This window comes from Hippocampus bargibanti, linkage group LG01 (genome assembly GCF_051943395.1).
Source record: "Hippocampus bargibanti isolate YZ-2025 linkage group LG01, ASM5194339v1, whole genome shotgun sequence".
Classification (NCBI taxonomy): Eukaryota; Metazoa; Chordata; class Actinopteri; order Syngnathiformes; family Syngnathidae; genus Hippocampus; species Hippocampus bargibanti.
In genome coordinates this window covers 22,493,931-22,518,250 of record NC_142734.1, presented here as the reverse complement: position 1 = coordinate 22,518,250, position 24,320 = coordinate 22,493,931, and the positions used below count along the sequence as shown (strand labels likewise).

The 24,320-nt window shown below is 45.0% G+C and overlaps 1 protein-coding gene across 1 annotated transcript in view; it reads left to right on the top strand.

Moving 5' to 3' along the window:
* Positions 1-8,646, top strand: part of edem2 (ER degradation enhancing alpha-mannosidase like protein 2) — a 60,042-nt gene extending 51,396 nt beyond the window's left edge. The window contains exons 10-11 of the mRNA XM_089004005.1: positions 7,358-7,479; positions 8,147-8,646. Of these exons, the coding sequence (XP_088860131.1) occupies positions 7,358-7,479; positions 8,147-8,578 (554 nt within the window). The 3' untranslated portion in view covers positions 8,579-8,646. The remainder of the gene's footprint in view (positions 1-7,357; positions 7,480-8,146) is intronic.
* Positions 8,647-24,320: the final 15,674 nt, after the last annotated feature.

Below are 24,320 nucleotides of genomic sequence, written 5' to 3'. Positions count from 1 at the left end.
CCTGTCACTGTCTTTACATGTATCCCATTTTTTGTTATTATGTTGAATTTCCTACTCCGGTGGATTTTTTATAATGTCCGGATGTTCTCACAAACCAATCTTTGTTGGGTTGTCACCTCCTCATACGTCATATTTGTTCCCGTCAATGTTTTCCCAGAATAACACCCTTTCACCAGATTCCAATGACGTCCCAAGCATCTCCTGAGAACCTTCAACGTTTCTTGTCCATTCGACTCATAAGAAGCACACAATTCCTCAAAATTCTCAGTCCAACTTTCCGCATTCTCAACAAAAATCACCTAATCCTTTGCATGCTTCAGCGACATCACTGTCGCACCAAGATGGTTTAGTCCTGTATGCTTGAAGAATTAGCCACTTGAACAAGTGGAAAAGCTTCACAATCACTTTCATTATTCATTTTAATTTCATTCAATTCTTCAAGCGGATACAACAGACATTTGGAGTCATCACAGGGGGGGCCACCCGCCCCACAGGGGTTGAACAGTAGAAGGAGGAGGAGGGGGGGGGGGGTCTGAGGCGCTCGCCTAGGGACAGCCCACAGCCCCTCCTCATGGTCTCCTATGGGGGTGCTCTGCAGTTTGGATCAATGACTGCATCCGATCTGCCATCTTTTTTAATTCGTTTCACTTCCAATTCATGCTCTCTGATTCTTGCTTCTGCCATCCAGGTCTCACAAGCAAGGATCTCGGCCCGAATCTTCCCAAGAGACTTGTTAACCGCGGATGCCTCCTGTAATTTTAATCGAAACATGATCTCTCTCGAAGATTGAACTTGCAAAGCACCAGAAAATTCACCATGTTCCATCCACTTCTTGCAATAAAGTTCGCTTCCTGGAATTTTTTTAGACATGAATTCGACGTCCCGATGAATTGGAGTCTTTTTAGAAAAAATAGCACCCATTTTCAATTTTCCAACAAACAAATTCCTTCAGTGACTATCACTCAGAAAAGAGGCACACTCCGTGATGTTGATTCGAACCCAAGAACAAAGAGCGTGATTCGCGCCAATTCTCAGTCACGATGCGCGTTCACGCACACACAAGGAATGCATTTACGCACGCACACACACACACACACACACACACACACACACACACACACACACACACACACACACACACACACACACTGACAGCTCAAATGACTTCGCCCCCACCCTTTTTTTTCTTTGTAAGACAAAGGAACCTATCTGTGTCACTATTCTAGCATAGAACAAACTATTTTAAATGCATTAATTTTTCAGATAACCCCGTACTTTAGCAGCTGCTCTTTAAAATAACATATAACGTCTGCATCAGAATTAAAACCTTTTGTTTTTTTCAACCGGAAGCAGCCCTCACACAAACTGAGTTCCAGATTATCACCACCTTGTGATCGATTTCTTTCGCTGGAAAACTTCCGAATCATAAGTCGGCGTCCATCCATCCATCCATCTTCTGCCGCTTATCTGGGGTCGGGTCGCGGGGGGCAGCAGCTTCAGTAGGGAAGCCCAGACTTCCCTCTCCCCAGCCACTTCTTCCAGCTCGTCCTGGCGGATCCCGAGGCGTTCCCATGCCAGCTGGGAGACATAGTCTCTCCAGCGTGTTCTGGGTCGTCCCCGGGGTCTCCTGCCAGTGGGGCATGCCCGGAACACCTCGCGAGGGAGACGTCCAGGGGGCATCCTAATCAGATGCCCGAGCCACCTCATCTGGCTCCTCTCGATGTGGAGGAGAAGCGGCTCGACTTTGAGCCCCTCCCGGATGACCGAGCTTCTCACCTTATCTCTAAGGGAGAGCCCGGACACCCGACGGAGAAAGCTCATTTCGGCCGCTTGCATCCGGGATCTCGTTCTTTCGGACACAACCCATAGCTCGTGACCATAGATGAGGGTTGGGACGTAGATCGACCGGTAGATTGAGAGCTTTGCTTTTTGGCTCAGCTCCTTCTTCACCACGATAGATCGGTACGAAGTCCACATCACGGCAGACGCCGCACCAATCCGCCTGTCGACCTCTCGATCCCTTTCACCCTCACTCGTGAACAAGACACCCAGATACTTAAACTCCTCCACTTGAGGCAAAATCTCCTCCCCGACCATCCCAGCCGCTTCACATTCGGCTGCGAAACGCTCCAGCGAGAGTTGGAGAGCTCCACTTGAAGGCCCCAACAGTACAACATCATCTGCAAAAAGCAGAGATGCTATACTGAGGCTACCAAAACGGAAACCTTCAACGCTTCGGCTGCGCCTAGAAATTCTGTCCATAAAGGTTATGAACAGAATCGGTGACAAAGGGCAGCCTTGGCGGAGCCCAACCCTCACTGGAAACGATTCCGACTTACTGCCGGCAATGCGAACCAGACTCTGACATCGGTCATATAGGGACCGAACGGCCCGTATCAGCCGCTCCTGTACCCCATACTCCCGAAGTACCCTCCACAGAACTCCACGAGGGACACGGTCAAACGCTTTCTCCAAGTCCACAAAACACATGTAGTGTAGTGTAGTGGTTGGGCGAATTCCCATGCGCCCTCGAGGACCCTGCTAAGGGTGTAGAGCTGGTCCACTGTTCCGCGGCTGGGACGAAAACCACACTGTTCCTCCTCAATCTGAGGCTCGACTTTCCGACGGACCCGCCCCTCTAGGACCCCTGAATAGACGTTTCCAGGGAGGCTGAGGAGTGTGATCCCTCTGTAGTTGGAACACACCCTCCGGTCCCCCTTTTTAAAAAGGGGGACCACCACCCCGGTCTGCCAATCCAGAGGCACTCTCCCCGATGACCACGCAATGTTGCAGAGGCGTGTCAGCCAGGACAGCCCCACAACATCCAGAGCCTTTAGGAACTCCGGTCGGATCTCATCCACCCCCGGGGCCTTGCCACCGAGGAGCTTTTTAACCACCTCGGTGACTTCAGTCACAAGGATCGGAGGGCCCACCTCGGAGTCCCCAGACACTGCTTCCTCCAAGGAAGGCATGTTGGTGGAGTTGAGGAGGTCTTCGATGTACTCTGCCCACCGGTTCACGACGTCCCGAGTCGAAGTCAGCAGCGCCCCACCCTCACTGTACACAGTGTTAGTGGTGCACTGCTTTCCCCTCCCGAGACGCCGGATGGTGGACAAGAATTTCCTCGAAGCGGTCCGGAAGTCGGCTTCCATGGCCTCACCGAACTCTTCCCATGCCCGTGTTTTTGCCTCGGCGACCACAGAGGCTGCATTCCGCTTGGCTAGTCGATACGTGTCAGCTGTCTCAGGAGTCCCACAGGCTATATAAGCCCGGTAGGACTCCTTCTTCAGCTTTACGGCATCCCTTACTACTGGTGTCCACCAGCGAGTACGGGGATTGCCTCCACGACAGGCACCAACCACCTTACGGCCGCAACTCTGATTTGCCGCCTCAGCAAGGGAGGTACGGAACATGGTCCATTCGGACTCAATGTCCCCCACCTCCCCCGGGACATGTGTATAGTTCTGCCGGAGGTGGGAGTTGAAACTCCTTCTGACAGGGGATTCTGCCAGACGTTCCCAACAAACCCTCACAACACGTTTGGGTCTGACTGGCATCTTCCCCCTCCAACGGAGCCTACTCACCACCAGGTGGTGATCAGTTGACAGCTCCGCCCCTCTCTTCACTCGAGTGTCCAAAACATGAGGCCGCAAATCCGATGATACAACTATAAAGTCAATCATCGAAGTGCGAACAAGGGTGTCCTGGTGCCACGTGCACATATGGATACCCTTATGTTTGAATAAAGTGTTTGTTGTAGACAATCCGTGTTGAGCACAGAAGTCTAATAACAAGACACCACTCCTGTTCTGATCGGGGGGGCCATTCCTCCCAATCACGACCTTCCAGGTCCCACTGTCATTGCCCACATGAGCATTGAAATCGCCCAGCAGAACAAGGGAGTCCCCAGGGGGAGCGCTCTCCAGCACACCCCCTAAGGTCTCCAAAAAGGATGGGTACACTGAACTGCTGTTTGGTGCATATGCACAGACAACAGTCAGAACCCGTCCCCCCACCTGAAGGCGGAGGGAAGCAACCCTTTCGTCTACTGGGGTGAATCCCAATGTACAGGCGGCGAGTCGGGGGGCAATAAGTATGCCGACACCTGCTCTACGCCTCTCACCGTGGGCAACTCCAGAGTGGAAGAGAGTCCAACCCCTCTCGAGAGGGCTGGTACCGGAACCCAGGCTGTGTGTGGAGGCAAGCCCAACTATGTCTAGTCGGAACTTTTCAACCTCGTGCACCAGCTCAGGCTCCTTCCCTGTAAGAGAGGTGACATTCCACGTCCCCAGAGCTAGCTTCTGCAGTCGAGGGTCGGACCGCCAGGGTCCCCGCCTTTGGCTGCTGCCCAGCTCACATTGCACTCGACCCCTCTGACCCCTCCCATGGGTGGTGAGCCCTTGAGAAGGGGGACCCACGTTTCCTCTTTGGGCTGAGCCCGACCGGCATCCATGGGTGTAGGCCCGGCCACCAGGCGCTCGCCAACAAGCCCCATCTCCAGGCCTGGCTCCAGAGAGAGGCCCCGGTGACCCGCGTCCGGGCAAGGGAAAACTAGATCCATTTGTCTTTCTCATCATACGGGGTCTTCTGAGTCGTACTTTGGCTGGTCCCTCACCCAGGACCTGTTTGCCATGGGTGACCCTACCAGGGGCATGAAGCCCCAGACAACCTAGCTCCTAGGATCATTGGGACACACAAACCCCTCCACCACGGTAAGGTGACGCATAAGTCGGCGTGTAGAACAAAAACCAGACGTCTAGTCCATAAAAGCACTAGAATGTCGCGTACACAAGTCCTTTTGTGCACCACCGGTCCCGTCTTCTTATTGGGCTCACCTTAGTCCAAAGAAAACCGCGTTACACCGGTATGTACATGGGTTAAATGAATAAGATACCTCTGGCCAGGAGGAGTCTCACAATACATTCAAATAATGGCTGCTAGCTAGCGTGTTACTCACCTAGTGAACTTTTGAACACTGCCGTGTAGTCTTCCAGCCAGACGGTCGGGAGCCCCACAGCCACCAGAAAGAAGTGATATTCTTCCCGTCTCTCGTGAGGACTCACAAGCAGGCTTCAGCGAAGAGCGAAAAAATCTTCGTTTCTTCCGTAGGTTGGCGCCAGCCAAGGAGCAGGTTCGCGGCGCGTCTCCCGTTGATTTTTTAAACGGGCAGAACCACCGGGAGCTTTTTGAGCTTTCCCGTCTCTCGTTAACCGGGGCGCACAGGTGGAACTCTTCAAACGCCCAGGGCTGGTGTGACTGGGCACGGATTTCGGCGCCAATTAATGTTCGGTTCTAATTCTTGTTTCTTTCCTGGTTCGGTGTTCAAAGAAGTTCAGTGATAAAAATATCAGTAACGACAATAGATGGTGAACAAAAAACTACTTTATTCTAGTGAGACAGAAAAAGCACACTCTCGTCTAGGTAGGAGCGAAGACACGAGCACACGGACAAAGATAGGAAAACAAAGAGAGCGAGCTCCCGCTCTGACAAGTTTTTGAATGTCCACAGCAGCGATCTGTTGTCCAATCAGCTACGGACAACTCAGTGTTGGGAGGGTCTTAGATTGAAGTTGGAGCCGTTGCTTCTTTGCAACGACTATTGAACTAATAAGATTGATAATGCTATTAGACTGAAATTAAACGTGCAATAATCATAATGTGTACTAAGCTAAACATGAAATAACCTAATATGTTTACTAATGTGCATAAAACACTCTATCAACAACAAATTCCTTGTGTGTTCTATATACTTTGCAATAGAGGTGATTCTGATGAATATGCTATTAGAAAATGTGGGATGAATTATTATTGAAAAATATTGTTACATCCCTAGATCATCCAATCAAAATGGAGTTTCCTTCAACCAGCGTCAGTATCATCCAATCAAAATGGCGCTTTTCGCCAACACAAGCCCAAACAGGAAATGAACAGCGAAAAAGCCAGAATACATATTTACTTTTATCTGTTCTGAAAAAGTTGATCAGCGGAAATTTGTCATCCCTGAAAGTAAGCAAATGAAGTTACAGTGATACCTTGGCTTACGAGCGCTTAGGCTAACGAAGTTTTCACCTTACGAATGTTAAATTCGCCAGAATATCATCTTGGCATACGAACTAGTTTTTGGGAAACACACGGAGCGCCACAATGAGTGATGTGTCGTACAGGCCGTTTGTTGGAGCTCCTGAAATTGCAGCCAGCTTTTTTTCCTCTATTCCCCGCCCCGAGTCTTCGGTTAAACCTGCACGTCATTGGTCAAGATCCATGGTAGAGGAGGGAGGGTACACACGCAGCAGGACACGCAGCAGTGAATGGGGTTAGGGGTTACAGAAACACCCACACACACACGAAAGGTAGATGAAAGAGCTTGAAACAAAAAACCGTAGTGAAAAGAAAACAAAAAACAAAAGTAAAATGGCGAGAAAACAATGAAATATGGACTCGTTTCAACTTTATTGATATTAAAATCTCCCATCAATCAGACTCCACAAATAACCCGCACAAGCCAGCTATATAATTTGAAGAGAACATACAAGCAAGGGAACCCGCTATAGTGCCACTTAGCAGTTTTTTTTTATGATACTAGTGCAGCGTGTTCTACCAGAAACAAATTCCTTGTGTGTTCTACATACTTGCCAATAAAGATGATTCTGATTCTGATTTATGAAGTTTCTGCATGCATCTGTTTCTGCAGTTTCTGCAGCTTTCCATTCCATCAAGGCATCAACGACTATCACAAAGGTCAATAAAACAATTATATTATCTTCTTTTCCTTTCGGCTTTTCCCATCAAGGGGACCACACCGCACCACAGCAAATCAGTGTCCTCCATCTTTAGAGGTTTGATCTGCATGTTTGTTTTGGCCAAGCTTTTACGTCGGATGCCCTTCCTGACACAACACTCTGTATTTATCCGGGCTTGGGACCGGCACAAGAAGACTTATGTCCCTTTGTGGCTACAGAACAAGCAACTGACTCAGTCAAAGGCTCCCAAACACAAAATGGTCATCGGCACAGCAACATTCAAAAAAGCAAAAACTATACTCACCTTTCAGCTCTAATGGTAATCATTACTATACGGTATGCCTATTTTGCTTGATGCAGTGTTTATTTGCATGTGTTTATTATACAGTACAGTTTATTTCTGTAATTACAATACCATAGCACATTTATTATACAGAGAATAAGATAGATTTTGTGAAGTTTTAAGGGTTTTATGGGGACCTTGGAACGGATTATTCTCATTTTAATTGTTTCCTATGTGAAATTAATGTTTGGAATACACACTATTCGCCTGACACACACTTCTGGGACCCAATTAAGTTCGTAAACTGAGTTATCACTGTATTGCAACTGTTGCAGAGTTAGTGGAGAGCGCCATGTACCTGTTCAAGGCGACGGGCGACCACACGTACCTCCAGCTGGGCCTGGACGCGGTGGAGTCCGTCGAGCGGATCGCCAAGACGCCATGCGGCTACGCTAGTGTGAGTGCCTCTTTGGAGGCAATACAGGTGGCATGACAGTACGGGCCCAAGCTTAATAATAATAATAATAATAATAATTATTATTATTATTATTATTATTATTATAATAAATCATTTGATTTCTAAGCGCCTTTCAAAACTCGGTCAAGGTCACTTGACAGTCACAGGATATAGTTTTTCTGTGGGTGAGCAGCATCAGCCATATGCGCCAGCGTTCATTCAATCCCAAAGTAACTCAAATAGATAGAAAGCTAGCTAGCTACTGGATAGCTCATGAATAGCTAATAGATTGCCAGATAACCAACAGCCAGCCAGCTAGACAGCTAATAGCTAGCTAGCTAGTTAATGGATAGCTAATAAATAGGTAATAGATAGCCAGATAGCCAACAGCTAGACAGCCTACAGCCACCCAACTAGACAGCTATTAGCTAGCCAGCTCGCTAATGGATAGCTAATAGATAGCCAACAGCTAGACAGCTTACAACCAGCCAACTAGACAGCTAATAGCTACCCAGCTAGCTAATGGATAGCTAATAAATAGTTAATAGATAGCCAGATCGCCAACAGCTAGCCAGCTAACAGCCAGTGAGCTAGACAGCTAACAGCTGCATAGCTAGGTAAAGGACAACAAATAAATAGCAATTAGCGTATTGTTGCTTTCTTTCAGGTAAAAGACCTACGAGACCATCAGCTGGACAACAGGATGGAGTCCTTCTTCCTGGCAGAGACCATCAAATACCTGTACTTACTCTTTGACCCCGCCCACTTCCTGCACGGCGGAGGCTCTGAGTCCTGGCTGGAGGGCGGCGAGGACGGCAGCTGCGTGCTAAGCTCGGGGGGCTACGTCTTCAACACGGAGGCCCACCCGCTGGACCCCGCCGCGCTCTACTGCTGCAGCCATCACGGCCGCGAGCAACGGGAGCTCCGCCACATCCTCGTCCGTCCGGCGCAGAAACATGGCAGCCGCTCAAACGGTTCTTTGGAGAAACCGCCTCTGAAAGCACACCAGCGCAAGATGGCCCCCCGCCTGTCCTGTCCCGTTCAACCTTTCAGCGCTCGACTGGCCGTGTCAGGACAAGTTTTCACCGATGACATCTGACCTTGCGTGTTATGTGACCGACTGGCTCAGGAGGTGTGAAATCAATAAAGACTGTTCCATTTTTTTAATTTCGGACCTGTCACATCATCTTTGTTTACTGATCATCACTAAGAGGGGGCAGCACTCACCAGGAGAATCTGTAAAGATAATAATAATAATAATTGTAATAATGATTTCTAAGCGCCTTTGAAAACTCTCAAGGTCACTTTACAGTCACTGGATCAGTTTTTCTTTGGGTGAGCAGCGGCAGCCACACGCGCCAGCGTTCACTCAACCCCTAAGTAACTCAGATAGTAAGCCAGCTTGCGAGCTGCTAGATAGCTAATAAGTAGCTATATAGCTGATATGGTTCTCAAATAGCTAGCTATCTAGATAGGTCATAGATTAGTCCCACAAGGGGGAAATTTGCATTATTAGCTAGGTAGCTAGCTAGCTCCAACCCAATCCAAAAATACTCTCTCACAATCAAGAAAGTCAAAGTCTTGCCTGGGGAAAAAGTTTGCTATCATACTACATTTCATTTATTAGCGCCTTTTAAAACAAGGTCACTTTACAGTCAGAAGAAGTTTTTCTGTGGGTGAGCAGCGGCAGCCACACGCACCAGCGTTCACTCAAATAGATAGAAAGCTAACTCGCTAGCTAATAGACAGCTTATAGATAGCTAGCTAGCCAGGTAATAGATAGCTAATAGATCGCTAATAGTTAGCTAGCTAGCTGGATAGATAGCTAGTAGATAACCAGCTCGATAGCTAACAGATAGCCAGCAAACAAGTTAGCTAATAGATATCTAATAGATAGCTAGCTAACTGGATAGATACCTAATAGATAGCTAATAGACAGCCAGATAGCTAATGTAAGCTGAAACTGCAGAAACAAAATATTTCTGACTCCAGATAGAAGGAAGCATCTATCCATCCATTTGCGAATTCACTCACAAGGGTCAGGACCGTCCTGGAGCAGGCTAGGCGGGGAACACCTTGAACTGCTTGTTGGCCAATTGACTTCAGAAGCATTGTGAGTCACAATGAAGGCAAGGTCACAATGTGTGACCTTGCCTTCATTTTGTCTTCTCATTTTCCACCGCTTCCCATTTCTCTTGGCTCAGATTCGCCTTTATTAGTCTCGCAGTAAAGACATTGACATTTCACAGCAGCAAAGTGATGAAAGGAAAGGAAAGAAGTAGAAAAACAAAATACTGGAGCAGCTGTAAAGGCAGCTACTCTCGTTGCGCCACCTTGAAGTCAGACCACAACAAAAAACAAATAATATGAGTACGAATAATACAGTGTGGCAATACAAAGACGCAGTCATTCAATCTTAAGCGCTTGCTGTACCCTCTTTGTGACATGAATCAGTTCTAGATGAAAGAAGAGAGGATCTAGACCTCCTTTTCACCAGTGGATCATGGACATCATGATGAAACGTGCACGTCTGATACAAGCTAAATGTTGAAAGCAAACATGAAGCTGTAGCATCCATTGACCAAAAGATACTGTCTCACATCTCCTGTCCCACGTCAATCCCCTTCAATTCCAAGCCGCAACAGTTCCACAAACGCATCAGTACTTTACGCTGACGCTCCTTAGTCACCAAAAATGGATTGCCATTGTATCCATTAGCTCGCTAGCTGTCTAGCTGACTGGCTGTAAGCTGCCTAGCTGTTGGATATCTGGCTATCTATTTGCTATTTATGAGCTATCCATTGGCTATTTAGCTGTTAGCTGTGTAGCTGACTGGCTGTAAGCTCTCTAGCTGTTTGCTGTCTGGCTATCTATTAGCCATTTATTTGTTATTAGTTAGCTAGCTGTCTAGCTGACTGGCTGTAAGCTGTCTAGCTTGCTAGCTGTTGGCTATCTATTACCTATGTATTTGCTATCCATTAGCTAGCTAGCTGTCTGAGCCTATTCCCAGTATCAGCATCAACTCTTGCAAAGACATCTGACTTCGTACAACATGTCTCTGGCGATACTCTGTTCTTCCTCTTCGATATGTGACAGTTCAACCAGAGGATGCCACTTGTCTTTGGTCAGAGCTGAGCAGGTTTGAACTGTGGGACCGTTTAGCGGCTTTGGACTGTTGGAGCACTCCTTAAAGGGCATGACCTCAGTAACTTCCTCAAGTGAGCCTGGTGGGTGTAAAGTGATCGTTCGTTCCTTGTTCATGGCTCTTGAGGGTGTTAGAAGTGAGATGGTAAAATCAGCAGGAAGCCAGGTGTTGAACAGAATAAGTTATTTTAATCTTGTAGACAGCAGGGACATTAACATTTGTGAGCAGCAGTATGGCTTCATGCCAAAAAAGAGTACGACAGATGTAGTGTTTGCTTTAAGAATGCTTATAGAGAAGTACAGAGAAGGTCAGAAGGAATTGCATTGTGTCTTTGTAGATCTGGAGAAAGCGTATGACAGGGTGCCCAGAGAAGAGCTGTGGTATTGCATGAGGAAGTCTGGAGTGACGGAAAAGTATGTCAGAGCGGTACAAGACATGTATCATGACTGTAAGACAGTTGTGAGGTGTGCTGTCGGCATGACTGAGGAATTCAAGGTGGAGGTGGGACTCCACCAGGGGTCAGCTCTGAGCCCCTTCTTGTTTGCTATGGTGATGGACAGGCTGACAGACGATGTTAGACAAGAATCTCCTTGCACCATGATATTTTCAGATGACATTGTGATCTGTAGCGAGAACGGGGAAGAGTTGGCGGAGAAACTAGAGATGTGGAGATATGCCCTGGAAAGGAGAGGAATGAATATCAGTCGCAGCAAGACGGAATATATGTGTGTGAATGAGAGGGATCCAAGTGCAAGAGTGATAAAGAAGGTGGAGGATTTTAAGTACTTGGGGTCAACTGTACAGAGCAATGGAGAGTGTGGAAAAGAGGTGAAGAAGCGTGTCCAGTCATGCTGGAGCGGCTGGAGAAAAATGTCAGGTGTGATGTGTGATAGAAGGGTTTCAACCAGGATGAAAGGAAAAGTGTATAAAACCGTGTTCAGACCAGCCATGATGTTTGGACTGGAGACAGTGCCACTGAAGAAAAGACAGGAAGCGGAGCTGGAGGTAGCAGAGCTGAAGATGTTGAGGTTTTCTTTGGGAGTGACCAGGTTGGATAGGATCAGGAATGAGTACATTAGAGGGACAACTCATATTAGAGGCTTTGGAGAGAAAGTCAGAGAGGCCAGACTGAGATGGTTTGGACATGTCCAGAGGAGAGAGAGTGACTATATCGGGATAAGGATGCTGAGTCTTGAACTGCCAGGCAGGAGACCGAGAGGAAGACCGAAGAGGAGGTTTATGGATGTCAAATTGGACATGAAGCTAGCTGGTGTGAGAGAAGAGGATGCACAAAACCGGGATAGATGGAGGACATTGATTCGCTGTGGCGACCCCTGAGGAGAAAAGCTGAAAGGAAAAGAAGAAGAAGAAGACAGCAGGGACATTGTGAGGTCGGTTTAGGAGGGCTAGAGAGAGGGAGATAGACGTGTTGGGAGAGCTTTATATAAGACGGACAGGATGTGACGTCATGTAAAGGTGGGCAGGATATGACGTGTTAGGAAGTCCAAGAAAAACAAAACGATGCTAAAAGATGTTACTGGTTCAACTGAATTGATTTGTACTGGAGGATTGTCATTGGCATTGATCACTGGAAGCCTCACTCCAGTGACCTTACCCCGTTTCCCGGTGCCTTTCTTTGCAGACAGCCCACAGCTCTATGTCCTTCCTGACCACAAATGAAACAGTGAGGGCAGCTCTTAATGTTCTTTCGCACACAGGCCTGAAACCTGGCCCTAGTCTCATTCGTTGGTCTGGGGTTGCGTCGAGGATCGAGTCAAGGATGGACATGGGTCTACCTGATTCGCCGATTCTGTCGGTTTCACAACCTGGGCAAAGTGTTTGGTCAGTGCGCTCACTTGTGCAGTCAGCTCGAGAATGGCAGCACGGTTAGCCTGTAATTCAGAGTTAACTTTGGTCTGTTTAATCTGGTCAGTTTGATTAATTTGAGCAGCATGTACATTCACAGGTCGAATTTTAGTCACAGTACCCTATCAGCCTCCTCACTTGTGGACTTTGTAATCTGTTCTAACAGAACATCATCACTAACCTGTAAATCGGTAAGGAATGGTTTGAGATCACATCTGACATGATAATTATTCTCACTTAGCCCTTGATAGAGTGTGTACAGAAATGTACCTCGGACAAGTTTTTGATCGTAATCAAAATCTGCACCTGGTTGTTGTGACTCAAAAATAACTCTCTGTTTCAAACCCATGAGTCTATACAAAAACTGCTGTGGAGACTCCCTGTCTTGCTGCTTCGTGGCACTGAGCTCTTGGAAGACCTCAGAGCTGTTCTTGTGTCTGATATGGGATCGTAAAAACTTTAAACTGTGACATTGTAAAACTATATTTATTACTTAGCATGTCTCTGAAATTACCAGGTTTAGTTATCTTAAACACAGTGCGGATAACCTCGGGACTCACTAAACCTTTCTTGTAGTCCCTCATCCATTTGTTTACACAGGCTACGGTATGACATTTCAGACCTGACGTCATAAATCTGACCACCATAAATTTTGAACTCCCCACGTGGAAACAGAGCAGCTACATCTGTGTACCTCACCACCTGCTCACCCATATCAGAAGATAAGCCGGCATGTCCAGGAGGAGCACCACCTGAACTGTTGGCGGTGATCCTGAATGGCGATGGAGTGGCGACGTTTTTTATTATTATTATTATTATTAATAATAATAATAATAATAATATCCCTATATCTAATAGCTAGTCAGCTAGATAGCTATCCAGTGAGCCAGACAGCAAATAGCTAGCTAGCTGGCTAAGCATTCAGCGTTCACTCAACCCGGAAGTAACTCAAATAGATAGAAAGCGAGTTAGCGCGCTAATAATAATAATACAGTAAAGTCTCGTTATATCGATATCGGTTATATCGATAGTCCCGCTTATTACGATACTATTTCTATGCACGCACGGAGAAAATTACATGTGCGCGGGGTCGGATATATCGATAGTCCCGGTTATATCGATATTTTTCGGACTCCCTAGAATATCGATATAATAATCAGAATCAGAATCATCTTTATTGCCAAGTATGTAGAACACACAAGGAATTTGTTTCCGGTAGAACACGCACTAGTATCGTTGTCAAAAAAAACTGCTAAGTGGCACTATACAGTTCCATTTTGGCTACTGTTGAAAGAGTTCAAAGAGTTAATGGCTTGGGGGAAGAAGCTGTTTAAATGTCTGCTGGATTTGGTGCGCATGGATCGGTAGCGCCTGCCTGAGGGGAGTAGCTGGAAAAGGTGGTGAGCAGGGTGCGGAGGGTCCAGTAGGATTTTCCGCGCCCTAGTTTGGATTCTTGCAGTGTGCAAGTCCTCGAGAGTGGGTAGGGCGGTGCCAATGATTTTTTCCGCCGTCCTAACTGTCCGTTGAAGTCGGATTTTGTCCATTTTTGTGGCGGCCCCGAACCAAACGGTGATGGAAGAACACAGGATGGATTCGATGACAGCCGTGTAGAAATGTTGCAGCACCTCCTGTGGCAGGCCATGCTTCTTTAGCAGCCTCAGGAAGTACATTCTCTGTTGGGCCTTTTTCAGGATAGAGTTGGTGTTGACCTCCCACTTCATGTCCTGGGAGACTGTGATTCCCAGGAACTTGAAGGTCTCAACGGTTGACACCGGGCAGTTGGATAGTGTGAGGGGTAGCTGTGGTGATGGATGTTTCCTGAAGTCCACCATCATCTCAACTGTCTTGAGCGTGTTCAGCTCCAGGTTGTGACGGCTGCACCAGAGCTCCAGCTGCTCCACTTGTTGTCGGTACGCAGACTCGTCGCCGTCTTTGATGAGACCGATGACCGTGGTGTCGTCTGCGAACTTTATGAATTTGACAGCTGGGTGCGTTGAGGTGCAGTCGTTCGTGTAGAGAGAGAAGAGCAATGGAGAGAGGACGCATCCCTGCGGGGCTCCAGTGCTCGTGGTTCGTGTTGTGGATGATATATTTCCCAGTCTGACCTGTTGTGTCCGTCCTGTCAGGAAGCTGAGGGTCCACTGGCAGATCGTGGGGGACACACCAAGCTGGAGAAGTTTGGGGATGAGGAGTTCTGGGATGATGGTATTGAACGCAGAGCTGTAGTCCACAAACAGGATCCTTGCGTAGGTTCCTGTGTTGTCAAGGTGGTCGAGGATGTGATGCAGTCCAATGTTGACTGCATCCTCCACAGACCAGTTTGCCCGGTAGGCAAACTGAAGAGGATCTAGCAGAGGTCCGGTGATGTTCTTTAGGTGGTTCAGCACGAGGCGTTCAAATGACTTCATGACCACAGACGTCAGAGCAACAGGTCTATAGTCGTTCAATCCCGAGAGTGCTGGTTTCTTTGGAACTGGGACGATAGTAGACTGTTTGAAGCAGGATGGGACTTCACACTGCTCCAGGGATCTGTTGAAGATTTGTGTGAAGACCGGAGCCAGCTGGTCAGCGCAGACTCTCAGGCAGGAGGGGGACACTCTGTCAGGTCCTGCAGCTTTCTTGATCTTTTGCTGCTTGAAGAGCCGTCTAACGAGACTTTACTGTAATTATAAAAATATTAAATTTCATTTATAAGTGCCTTTCAAAACTCTCAAGGAGCTAGCAAGATACCTAGCTGTAGCTAATAGCTGTAGCCTAGATGTAGCTAATAGATAGCTAGCCAGACAGCTAATATATAGCAAATAGATAGCAAATATAGGCCAGCAGAAAAGACAGACAAAACTGGGTTCCGCCTCGACCGCTCGGTCTGATGCCATTCTTATCGCCGATTACTTTCCGACAACTAGCAGATGAACGTGAAGGACCAGAACATATTTTGGGTCTGGGATCTGTGGGCTGAGCAGGCCTCAAGTGAAAGTCGTTCCTGAGTCGGGGTCCGCTGATACAGATGTTTGCTGAAATGTTTGACATGGTCTCTAAGGAGGTGTTGGCTTCCACGGCCATGACATCATCGTCTTCATCAGGCTTGCACCACCGCTGGATGTGAACGCCCAGTTGCACACTTTACAAGCCAGGCCAGTTCTCAACACAGGCAGCATCAGGGAAAATTGTTATTTTTTGGAACTACAGTGAAACCTCGGCTTACGAATGCTTTAGCTAACCAACTTCCGAACGCGGGGAAGGGGTTACAGAAACACACACAAAAACAAAAGTGGGGGGAAAAGTGAAATTTTGAGAAAATGGATAGAAAACATTGAAATTTGGACTTGTTTCAACTTAACTTAATAGTTCAAAGGCAGAGTGTAAACTGCAAGGTTAAAATCTCATCAATCGGGCTCCGCAAATAACCAGCACAAGCCATCTGTACAATTTGAAGAGAACATACAAGCAAAGGAACCAGCTATTAATGACGTTTCTAGTGTGTCTGCCTGCATCTGTTGCTGTTGCAATTTCACAACATCTAAGATGTACAACCCAGAGCTCCTTGAGACACGTTATGCAAAAAGCTATCTATTCCATCAAACCATCAACGACCATCACAAAGGTCAATAAAACGACTATTATACATTACAGTTCATTTCTTTAATTACAATACCATAGAACAGTTTTTATACATAGAATAAGGTATAACGTGTGTAGTTTTAAGGCTTATTTAGTTGAAAATTATGTTTTATGGGGACCTGGGAGCGGATTATTCTCATTTTAATGGTCTCCTATAGGAAATTAATGTTTGGAATACACATTCGCAAGAATATAATGCATCAAGCCATTAACAACCGTCACAATGGTAAGTACAGTTTATTTCTTTAATTACAATACCATACCACTTTTATTATACATATATAATAATATATTTCATTTATAAGCACATTTCAAAACTCTCAAGGTCACTTTACACAGAATAATTATTTTCTGTGGGTAATTAGCTTGCTAGTAGCTAGCTAACAGCTGGCCAGCTAGGTACCTAGCGTGCTCGATAGCTAATAGATAGCCAGCTAGATAGCTAATAGTCAGCAAAGCAAATAGATAGCTATCTAGGTAGCCAGCTAATTAGCTAAATAGGTAGTACATAGCTGAATCGATGAAAAGGTTTCTTCAGCCAGCATCTGTACTTTTTTGAAGGTGTCGGACGTTTCGCTTCTTATCCAAGAAAGCAAACTAAAGTCTTACTGGTAGTTTAGGCCCTATATATATATATATATCCCTACTGTCCAGCCATGGCGGTGCTCTGCTATGATGGGTCCCTGCTCTCAGGTCGGTAGGAGCAGACGACTACCCACTGCAGCTGCTCCACTGATAGTTCCTGTCATTCTGACTGGCCTGATTGCCGCATTTCGACCGGTATCAGCTCATCAGTATTACTAATCCTATGTTGCCTCAGCAGGCTATTGTATGAACGATCCAAATTGAACCTCACCCCACCAAACCGGTTTAATGAAGGATTTAGTTGTTTCATGAAAATCGCTTCTTTGACTCCCCTTTCAAACCATATATGTTTTTTTCGCTAAGATTTTAACCTCATTGTCGTCAAATGAGTGGTTGCTAGCTTTTAAGTGCATATGTACTGCCGATTGAGGCCCACTAGTATTATCCCTGCGATGTTGATAAAGTATTTTTTTGAGAATTTGTTTAGTCTCTCCAATGTACTGCTCTTTACAATTTTCATTCTTACAATGTTTCGAATAAACTACATTACTTTGTTTTTTATTTGGCAGCCTACCTTTTGGATGCACTAATTTTTGCCTTAAAGTGTTTATCGGTTTGAAATAAGTAGGAATTTTGTGTTGCCAAAGGACTCTTTGTAATTTTTCAGAAACTCCTGCAATGTAAGGTACTGCTACTCCTCTCCTTTTTGTATCTTCAGAATTTTTGGTTTCATTCCATATTTTTTCTTTCTGACATTTGTTAAATGACCACTGAGGGTACCCACAGTTTGTGAGAGCTCTCTTGATATGTTTTGACTCCTTTTCTCTACCTTCAACGTTTGTTGGTATTAGTTTAGCCCTATGCTGGAGGGTTCTGACAACTCCTAGTTTGTGTTGTAAAGGGTGGTTAGAATCGAAAAGAGAGTATTGGTCAGTGTGCGTAGCCTTCCTAAAGACTTCTGTTTTTAGCACTCTGTCCTCTTTTATAATTACTTTACAATCCAAAAAGGGTAGTCGGTTCTCTTTAATGTCCTCACGAGTAAATTTAATGTTGATGTCTACCGAGTTGAGGTGATCTGTGAAGGATAGAATTTCCTGTTTTTTAATTATGACATAAGTATCGTCCACATATCTAAACCATGTCTGGACAGTAGGGATATATATAGTGCCTAAACTACCAGTAAGACTTTAGTTTGCTGACGAAGTTTCTTGGATAAGAAGCGGAACGTCCGACACCTTCAAAAAAGTACAGATGATGGCTGAAGAAACCTTTTCATCGATGGACCACTCCTGCATGATTGAGAGATTACACAGACGTAGTTACATAGCCAGATAAATAAAAAGATGTGAAGAGAGGAAATCAAATCCTTAACTTCAGTTTGCTGTTGACGAAATCCAAAGAGTTAATCTTGAAAGTTTTTGGTAGAATTTGCAGCTCAACCTCAGTCTGCTCTTCAAGCAGTTATTTGTGAATAATCTGAAAGGTGATAAGGAATAATGTGTGTAGTTTTAAGGCTTATTTAGTTGAAAATTATGTTTTAAGGGGACCTGGGTACGGATTATTCTCATTTTAATGGTTTCCTATGGGAAATTAATGTTTGGAATACACACTTTTTGCCTTACACACTTTCTGGGAACCAATTAAATTTGTAAGCCAAGGTATAACTGTATTTCACAATTTGAGCAGAACACAACACACAGAGCACATCATAATGAAATGCATTATTATTATTATTATTATTATTATTATTATTATTATTATTATTATTATTATTATTATTATTATAACACGCGCGATTAAATCGTTACAATCATCTTTGCAACTAGTCAATGGCAACGAATTTGCAAGGGCGGGACTCGCACATCACAGCATAGTCTTCTCATGATGCGTGTGTGTGTGTGTGTGTGTGTGTGTGTGTGTGTGCGTGTGTGTGTGTGTGTGTGTGTGTGTGTGTTTTCATCATTTTCACATTGTGACTAAAGGGGAATTCCATCCGAGGTTAGCACGGTTGTTGCACACACAGAAAGGCACAGGCGCTCTGGTGACGTACGCATCCAATAAACGACTGCACATGTGGTGTGTGTGTCGGTTGGCGACTCCACCCTGCAGCTGAGGAACATTTAAAAAATCCTCGATGGGATTCAGTCATTCAATATAGATAGAAAGCTAGCTAGCTAGCTAATGGATAGCAAATAAATAGAAAATAGACAGCTTACAGCCAGTCAGTTAGACAGCTAGCCAGCTAGCTAATTGATTGATAATAAATAGCTAATAGATCGCCAGATAGTCGACAACCAGCCAGTAAATAACTAGCTAGGCATTCAGCGTTCACTCAACCCGGATGTAACTCAAATAGATAGAAAGCGAACCAGCTAGCTAATCGACATACAGTGGGGCCTTGGTTTACGAACTTAATTTGTTCCCAGACAGAGTGTGTAAGGCGAAAATTGTGTATCCCAAAAATTAATTTCCCATAGGAAACCATTAAAACGAGAATAATCCATTCCCAGGTCTCCATACAATATAATCTTCAACTAAATAAGCCTTAAAACTACACACAACATACCTTATTATGTGTATAATAAATGTGCTATTGTTTTGTAATGAAAGAAATACACTGCACTATATAATAAAGTCACTTTATTTAAATTTGGGATGGTCGTTGATGGCTTGATGGAAGGTGTCGGAGGTCAGACGGAATTGCTGTTTGGAAAGAGAGTCACATTCCATAAGGACTGTAATTAAAGAAATAAACTGTACTATAAAATAAAGTCGTTTTATTTACCTTTGATGGTCGTTGATGGCTTGAAGGAATGGCGGTCGGAGGTCAGAGGGAATTGCTGTTTGGAAAGAGAGTCACATTCCATAAGGGCTGTAATTAAAGAAATAAACTACAGTGAGACCTCAACTTACAAACACCTTATCTTACAAACTTTTCAAAGTCAAAAGTCAAAGTCAGCTTTATTGTCAAATATGCTAATATGCATGACATACGAACGACTGCACCTCAACGCACCCAGCTGTCAAATTCATAAAGTTCGCAGACGACACCACGGTCATCGGTCTGATCAAAGACGGCGACGAGTCTGCGTACCGACAACAAGTGGAGCAGCTGGAGCTCTGGTGCAGCCGTCACAACCTGGAGCTGAACACGCTCAAGACAGTTGAGATGATGGTGGACTTCAGGAAACATCCATCACCACAGCTACCCCTCACACTATCCAACTGCCCGGTGTCAACCGTTGAGACCTTCAAGTTCCTGGGAATCACAGTCTCCCAGGACATGAAGTGGGAGGTCAACACCAACTCTATCCTGAAAAAGGCCCAACAGAGAATGTACTTCCTGAGGCTGCTAAAGAAGCATGGTCTGCCACAGGAGGTGCTGCAACATTTCTACACGGCTGTCATCGAATCCATCCTGTGTTCTTCCATCACCGTTTGGTTCGGGGCCGCCACGAAAATGGACATAATCCGACTTCAACGGACAGTTAGGACGGCGGAAAAAATCATTGGCACCGCCCTACCCACTCTCGAGGACTTGTACACTGCAAGAATCCAAACTAGGGCATGGAAAATCCTACTGGAACCTCCGCACCCTGCCCACCACCTTTTCCAGCTACTCCCCTCAGGCAGGCGCTACCGATCCATGCGCACCAAATCCAGCAGACATTTAAACAGCTTCGGCGTCATTAGTCACTTGAAAGCATCTAGTAAATAAAGCTTTTGTGTAAAGCTTCTTAAAGCTTGTGATCACTTGCTGGTCCATGGGCTGCAGGAAAGGGGTTGTTTTGGGAGGGAGGAATTTCACCTTGATGAAATTAAGATCATCCTGAAGTTCCTCCTCCAAATTTGGTGGATGCGCTGGGGCATTGTCATGGAGAAGAAGACACTTGACAGAGAGTCCTTTCTCCTCAAGATATTTTCTCACTGAAGGAGCGAAAACGTCATGCATCTAGTCCATAAACAGGAGAAGAGTAACCCAAGCTTTGGTGTTGGACTACCACATTACAGGAAGCTTGGATTTAACCACCTGGTTTCTCTTGAAGGCCCTTGGGGTTTCTGAATGAGAAACCAACATTGGTTTTATCTTACAGTCACCACTGACATTAGCACAAAACAGGAGGGTTATCCTATCTTTCATTGGTTTATGCCCAGGCACAGACTTCTCTTCCTGTGTTATGAAAGTCCGGTTAGGTATCTTTTTCCAGAAAAGTCCGGTCTCATCTGCATTAAATACCTACTAAGGAACGTAGCCTTCTTCATTCACCAGTTCGAGAAATGATGCTTCAGCAGCTTTATGGTCAGAACTGGCTGCTTCACCATGACGAGTAAAGCAGTGAATCCCGGTGCGGCGCTTAAAGTTCTCCAACCATCCGTTGCTGGCTTTAAAATCCTCAATAAGCGGCGAACTTCCAGGTTGCCTCGGAGTGAATTAGCCGTGCTTGCTCGCAGATAATTGCTTTACTCACGCTGTCGCCGGATAGCTGCTTTTCGTTAATCCAAATTAATAGAAGTTTTTCAACTTCTTCGATTGCCCGAGACCGTTGCTTTGACAGCACGGAAACACCTTTAGCAACAAATGCACGTTTGATGGCTTCTCTTTTGCGGAGGATGGTAGCAATGGTTGACGTAGCATATCCGTACTGGGCCGATAAATCACACAAACGCACACCTCGTTCGTGTTTTTCAATTATCTCCTTCTTCTCATTGACTGTAATTTTGTTTTGTGTCTTCTTCGGCTGAACACGAGCCTGTGGTGGGGTCTCTTTCGGTCCCATAACAGCAAAATTATCTGTTAAATACTCCTTGGAGGCGATCAACGAGTGTATTCAGAGAAAAGGGGTGTGGAATGGTGGGCCGGCTGGGGCGCTGTTCGGTCGTGTGCTTTGGTGTTCTTCTGCCGAAGATTACTCCGACAGCAGTGGTGGGTGTGTATCCCGAAAAGTAGTGCTTAATCTAAGGTTTAATTTTCATAAATTTAACGTTTGTAAACCGAAAAGTTCGTACGGTAAGGTGTTCGTAAACCGAGGCCCCACTGTATAGCTTATAGCTAGTCAGCTAGATAGCTATCAGTGAGCCAAACAGCGAATAGCTAGCTAGATAGCCATCCAGACAGACAAACAACAGATAGCTAAAAGATAATAAATAGCAAATAGATAGCAAATAGACAGCAAATAGCTAGCTAGCAAGGCATTCTGCGTTCATTCAACCCGGAAGTAACTCAAAGAGATAGAGAGTGAGCCAGCTAGCTTATCGCCATATAGCTAATAGCTAGTCAGCTGGATAGCTATCCAGTGAGCCAGACAGCTAATAGCTAGCTCGCGAGATAGCCAGACAGACAGACAACAGATATCTAATAGATAATAAGTAATCTCAAAGTCAGCTTAATTGTCGAATACGCCTGACATACAGCACAGATGAGATTACTATCCTCTAATAAATAGCAAATATATAGCAAATAGCTAACTAGCTCAACCCGCAAGTAAGTCAAATAGATAGAAAGCGAGTTAGCTAGCTAATAAATAGCTGGCTAGATAGTTAGCCAGCTCGATAGCTATATAGCTCATAGACAGCTAGGTAGACAGCTAATAAATAGCAAATAGCTCGCTAGGCATTCAGCATTCACTCAACCTGGAAGTAACTCAAATAGATAGAAAGCGTGTGAGCTAGCTAATAGATAGCTAGCTAGATAACTAGCCAGCTAGATACCTATATAGCAAGCGAGATAGCTAGCCATCCAGCTAGACAGCTAATACAAATTTCCCCATTGTAGGACGATTGAATCCTTTCAGATTGTGGATACATAGCAAATAGATAGAAAATATAGGCCAGGAGAGAAGGCTTTGCAGGCCTTGACAGCCTGCCACCGATGTAATCATTGGAATACAGGATGCTGCATTGCTGTGAGTCATCACAGTGACTTAAAACACAACAAAAAAAGCTTTTACTGTCACGTGCTAATGTTGCTAATTGCTAGAGGTGCTACACTCTCAACTCAATTGGACTTCAAAACGTTAGTATTATTATTATTATTATTATTATTATTATTATTATTATTATTATTATTATTATTAACGTAATTAAATAAATACACAGAATTGAGTAGCATATTTCCATCTTTATACATAACAATGACACATTACAGTAAAGTCTCGTTATATCGAAATTCTCGGGAGTCGGAAAAAATATTGATATAACCGGACTATCGATATATCCGATCCTGCGGCATATAAATTTTCTCCTTGCGTTCATAGAAATAGTATCGTAATAAGCAGTACTATCGATATAACCGATATCGATATAACGAGACTTTACTGTGATATGTCATTGTTATGTATAAAGATGGAAATATGCTACTCAATTCTGTGTATTTATTTAATTAGTGATATTCAGTGTATCAGCTAACTAGCTTTCTAGCTAGCTATCTATTAGCTATATAGCAACTAGGTGACACAGCTATATCTGTCTATTAACTGGCTATTAGCTAGCGAGCTAGCTTTTCTCTCTATTTGAGTTATTCCGGGTTGCTGGCTCTCTATTATTTCTCCACGGCTGTCATCGTGTGCTCTTCCTGTGTTCTTCCATCACCGTTTGGTTTGGGGCCACCACAAAAACGGAGAAAATCCGACTTCAACGGACGGTTTGGACGGCGGAAAAAATCATTGGAACCGCTCTACCCACTCTCGAGGACTTGCACACTGCAAGAATCCAAACTAGGGCGCGGAAAATCATACTGGACCCTCCGCACCCTGCCCACCACCTTTTCCAGCTACTCTCCTCAGGCAGGCGCGACCGATCCATGCGCACCAAATCCAGCAGACATCTAAACAGCTTCTTCCCCCAAGCCATTAACTCTTTGAACAGTAGCCCAAATGGAACTGTATAGTGCCTCTTTGCAATTTTTTGATGATGATACTAGTGCAGCGTGTTCGACCGAAAACAAATTCCTTGTGTTTTCTACATACTTGGCAATAAAGATTATTCTGATTCTGATTCTGATTAGCTATCCACTAGCTGGCTAGCTAGCTTTCTGTCTATTTAGCTTTCTATTAGTGATATACTGTAGCTATCTAGGTGGCTAGCTATCGAGCTTGCTATGTATTAGATATCTACTTGCTGGCTGGCTAGCTTTCTATGTAACTTTCTATTAGCGATATACTGCAGCTATCTAGGTGGCTAGCTATCTAGCTTGCTATACATTAGCTATCTACTAGCCGGCTAGCTAGTTTTCTATCTTTTTAGCTTTCTATTAGCGATATACCCCACCCCTACCCCATCCCTTTTCAATTGCTGCTGTGGACTGCAAATTTCCCCATTGTGGGACGAATAAAGGTATTCTGATTCTGATATCTATGTGGATAGCTATCTAACTTACTATCTGTTGGCTATCAATTAGCTATCGACTAGCTAATAGATTATCATTATTATTATTATTATTATTATTATTATTATTATTATTATTATTATTATTATTATTATTATTAAAGATTTGTCAAAATAGTTTTTTGGGTGCAAAATGTGCATGAGATGTTGAGTTGATGCAAGAGGGAGGAGGAAGAGGAGGATGCAAAAAGTGCCTGTGGGAAGGACCCTCACCCTTAAAAAATGCTGTGAGGGCCATCAA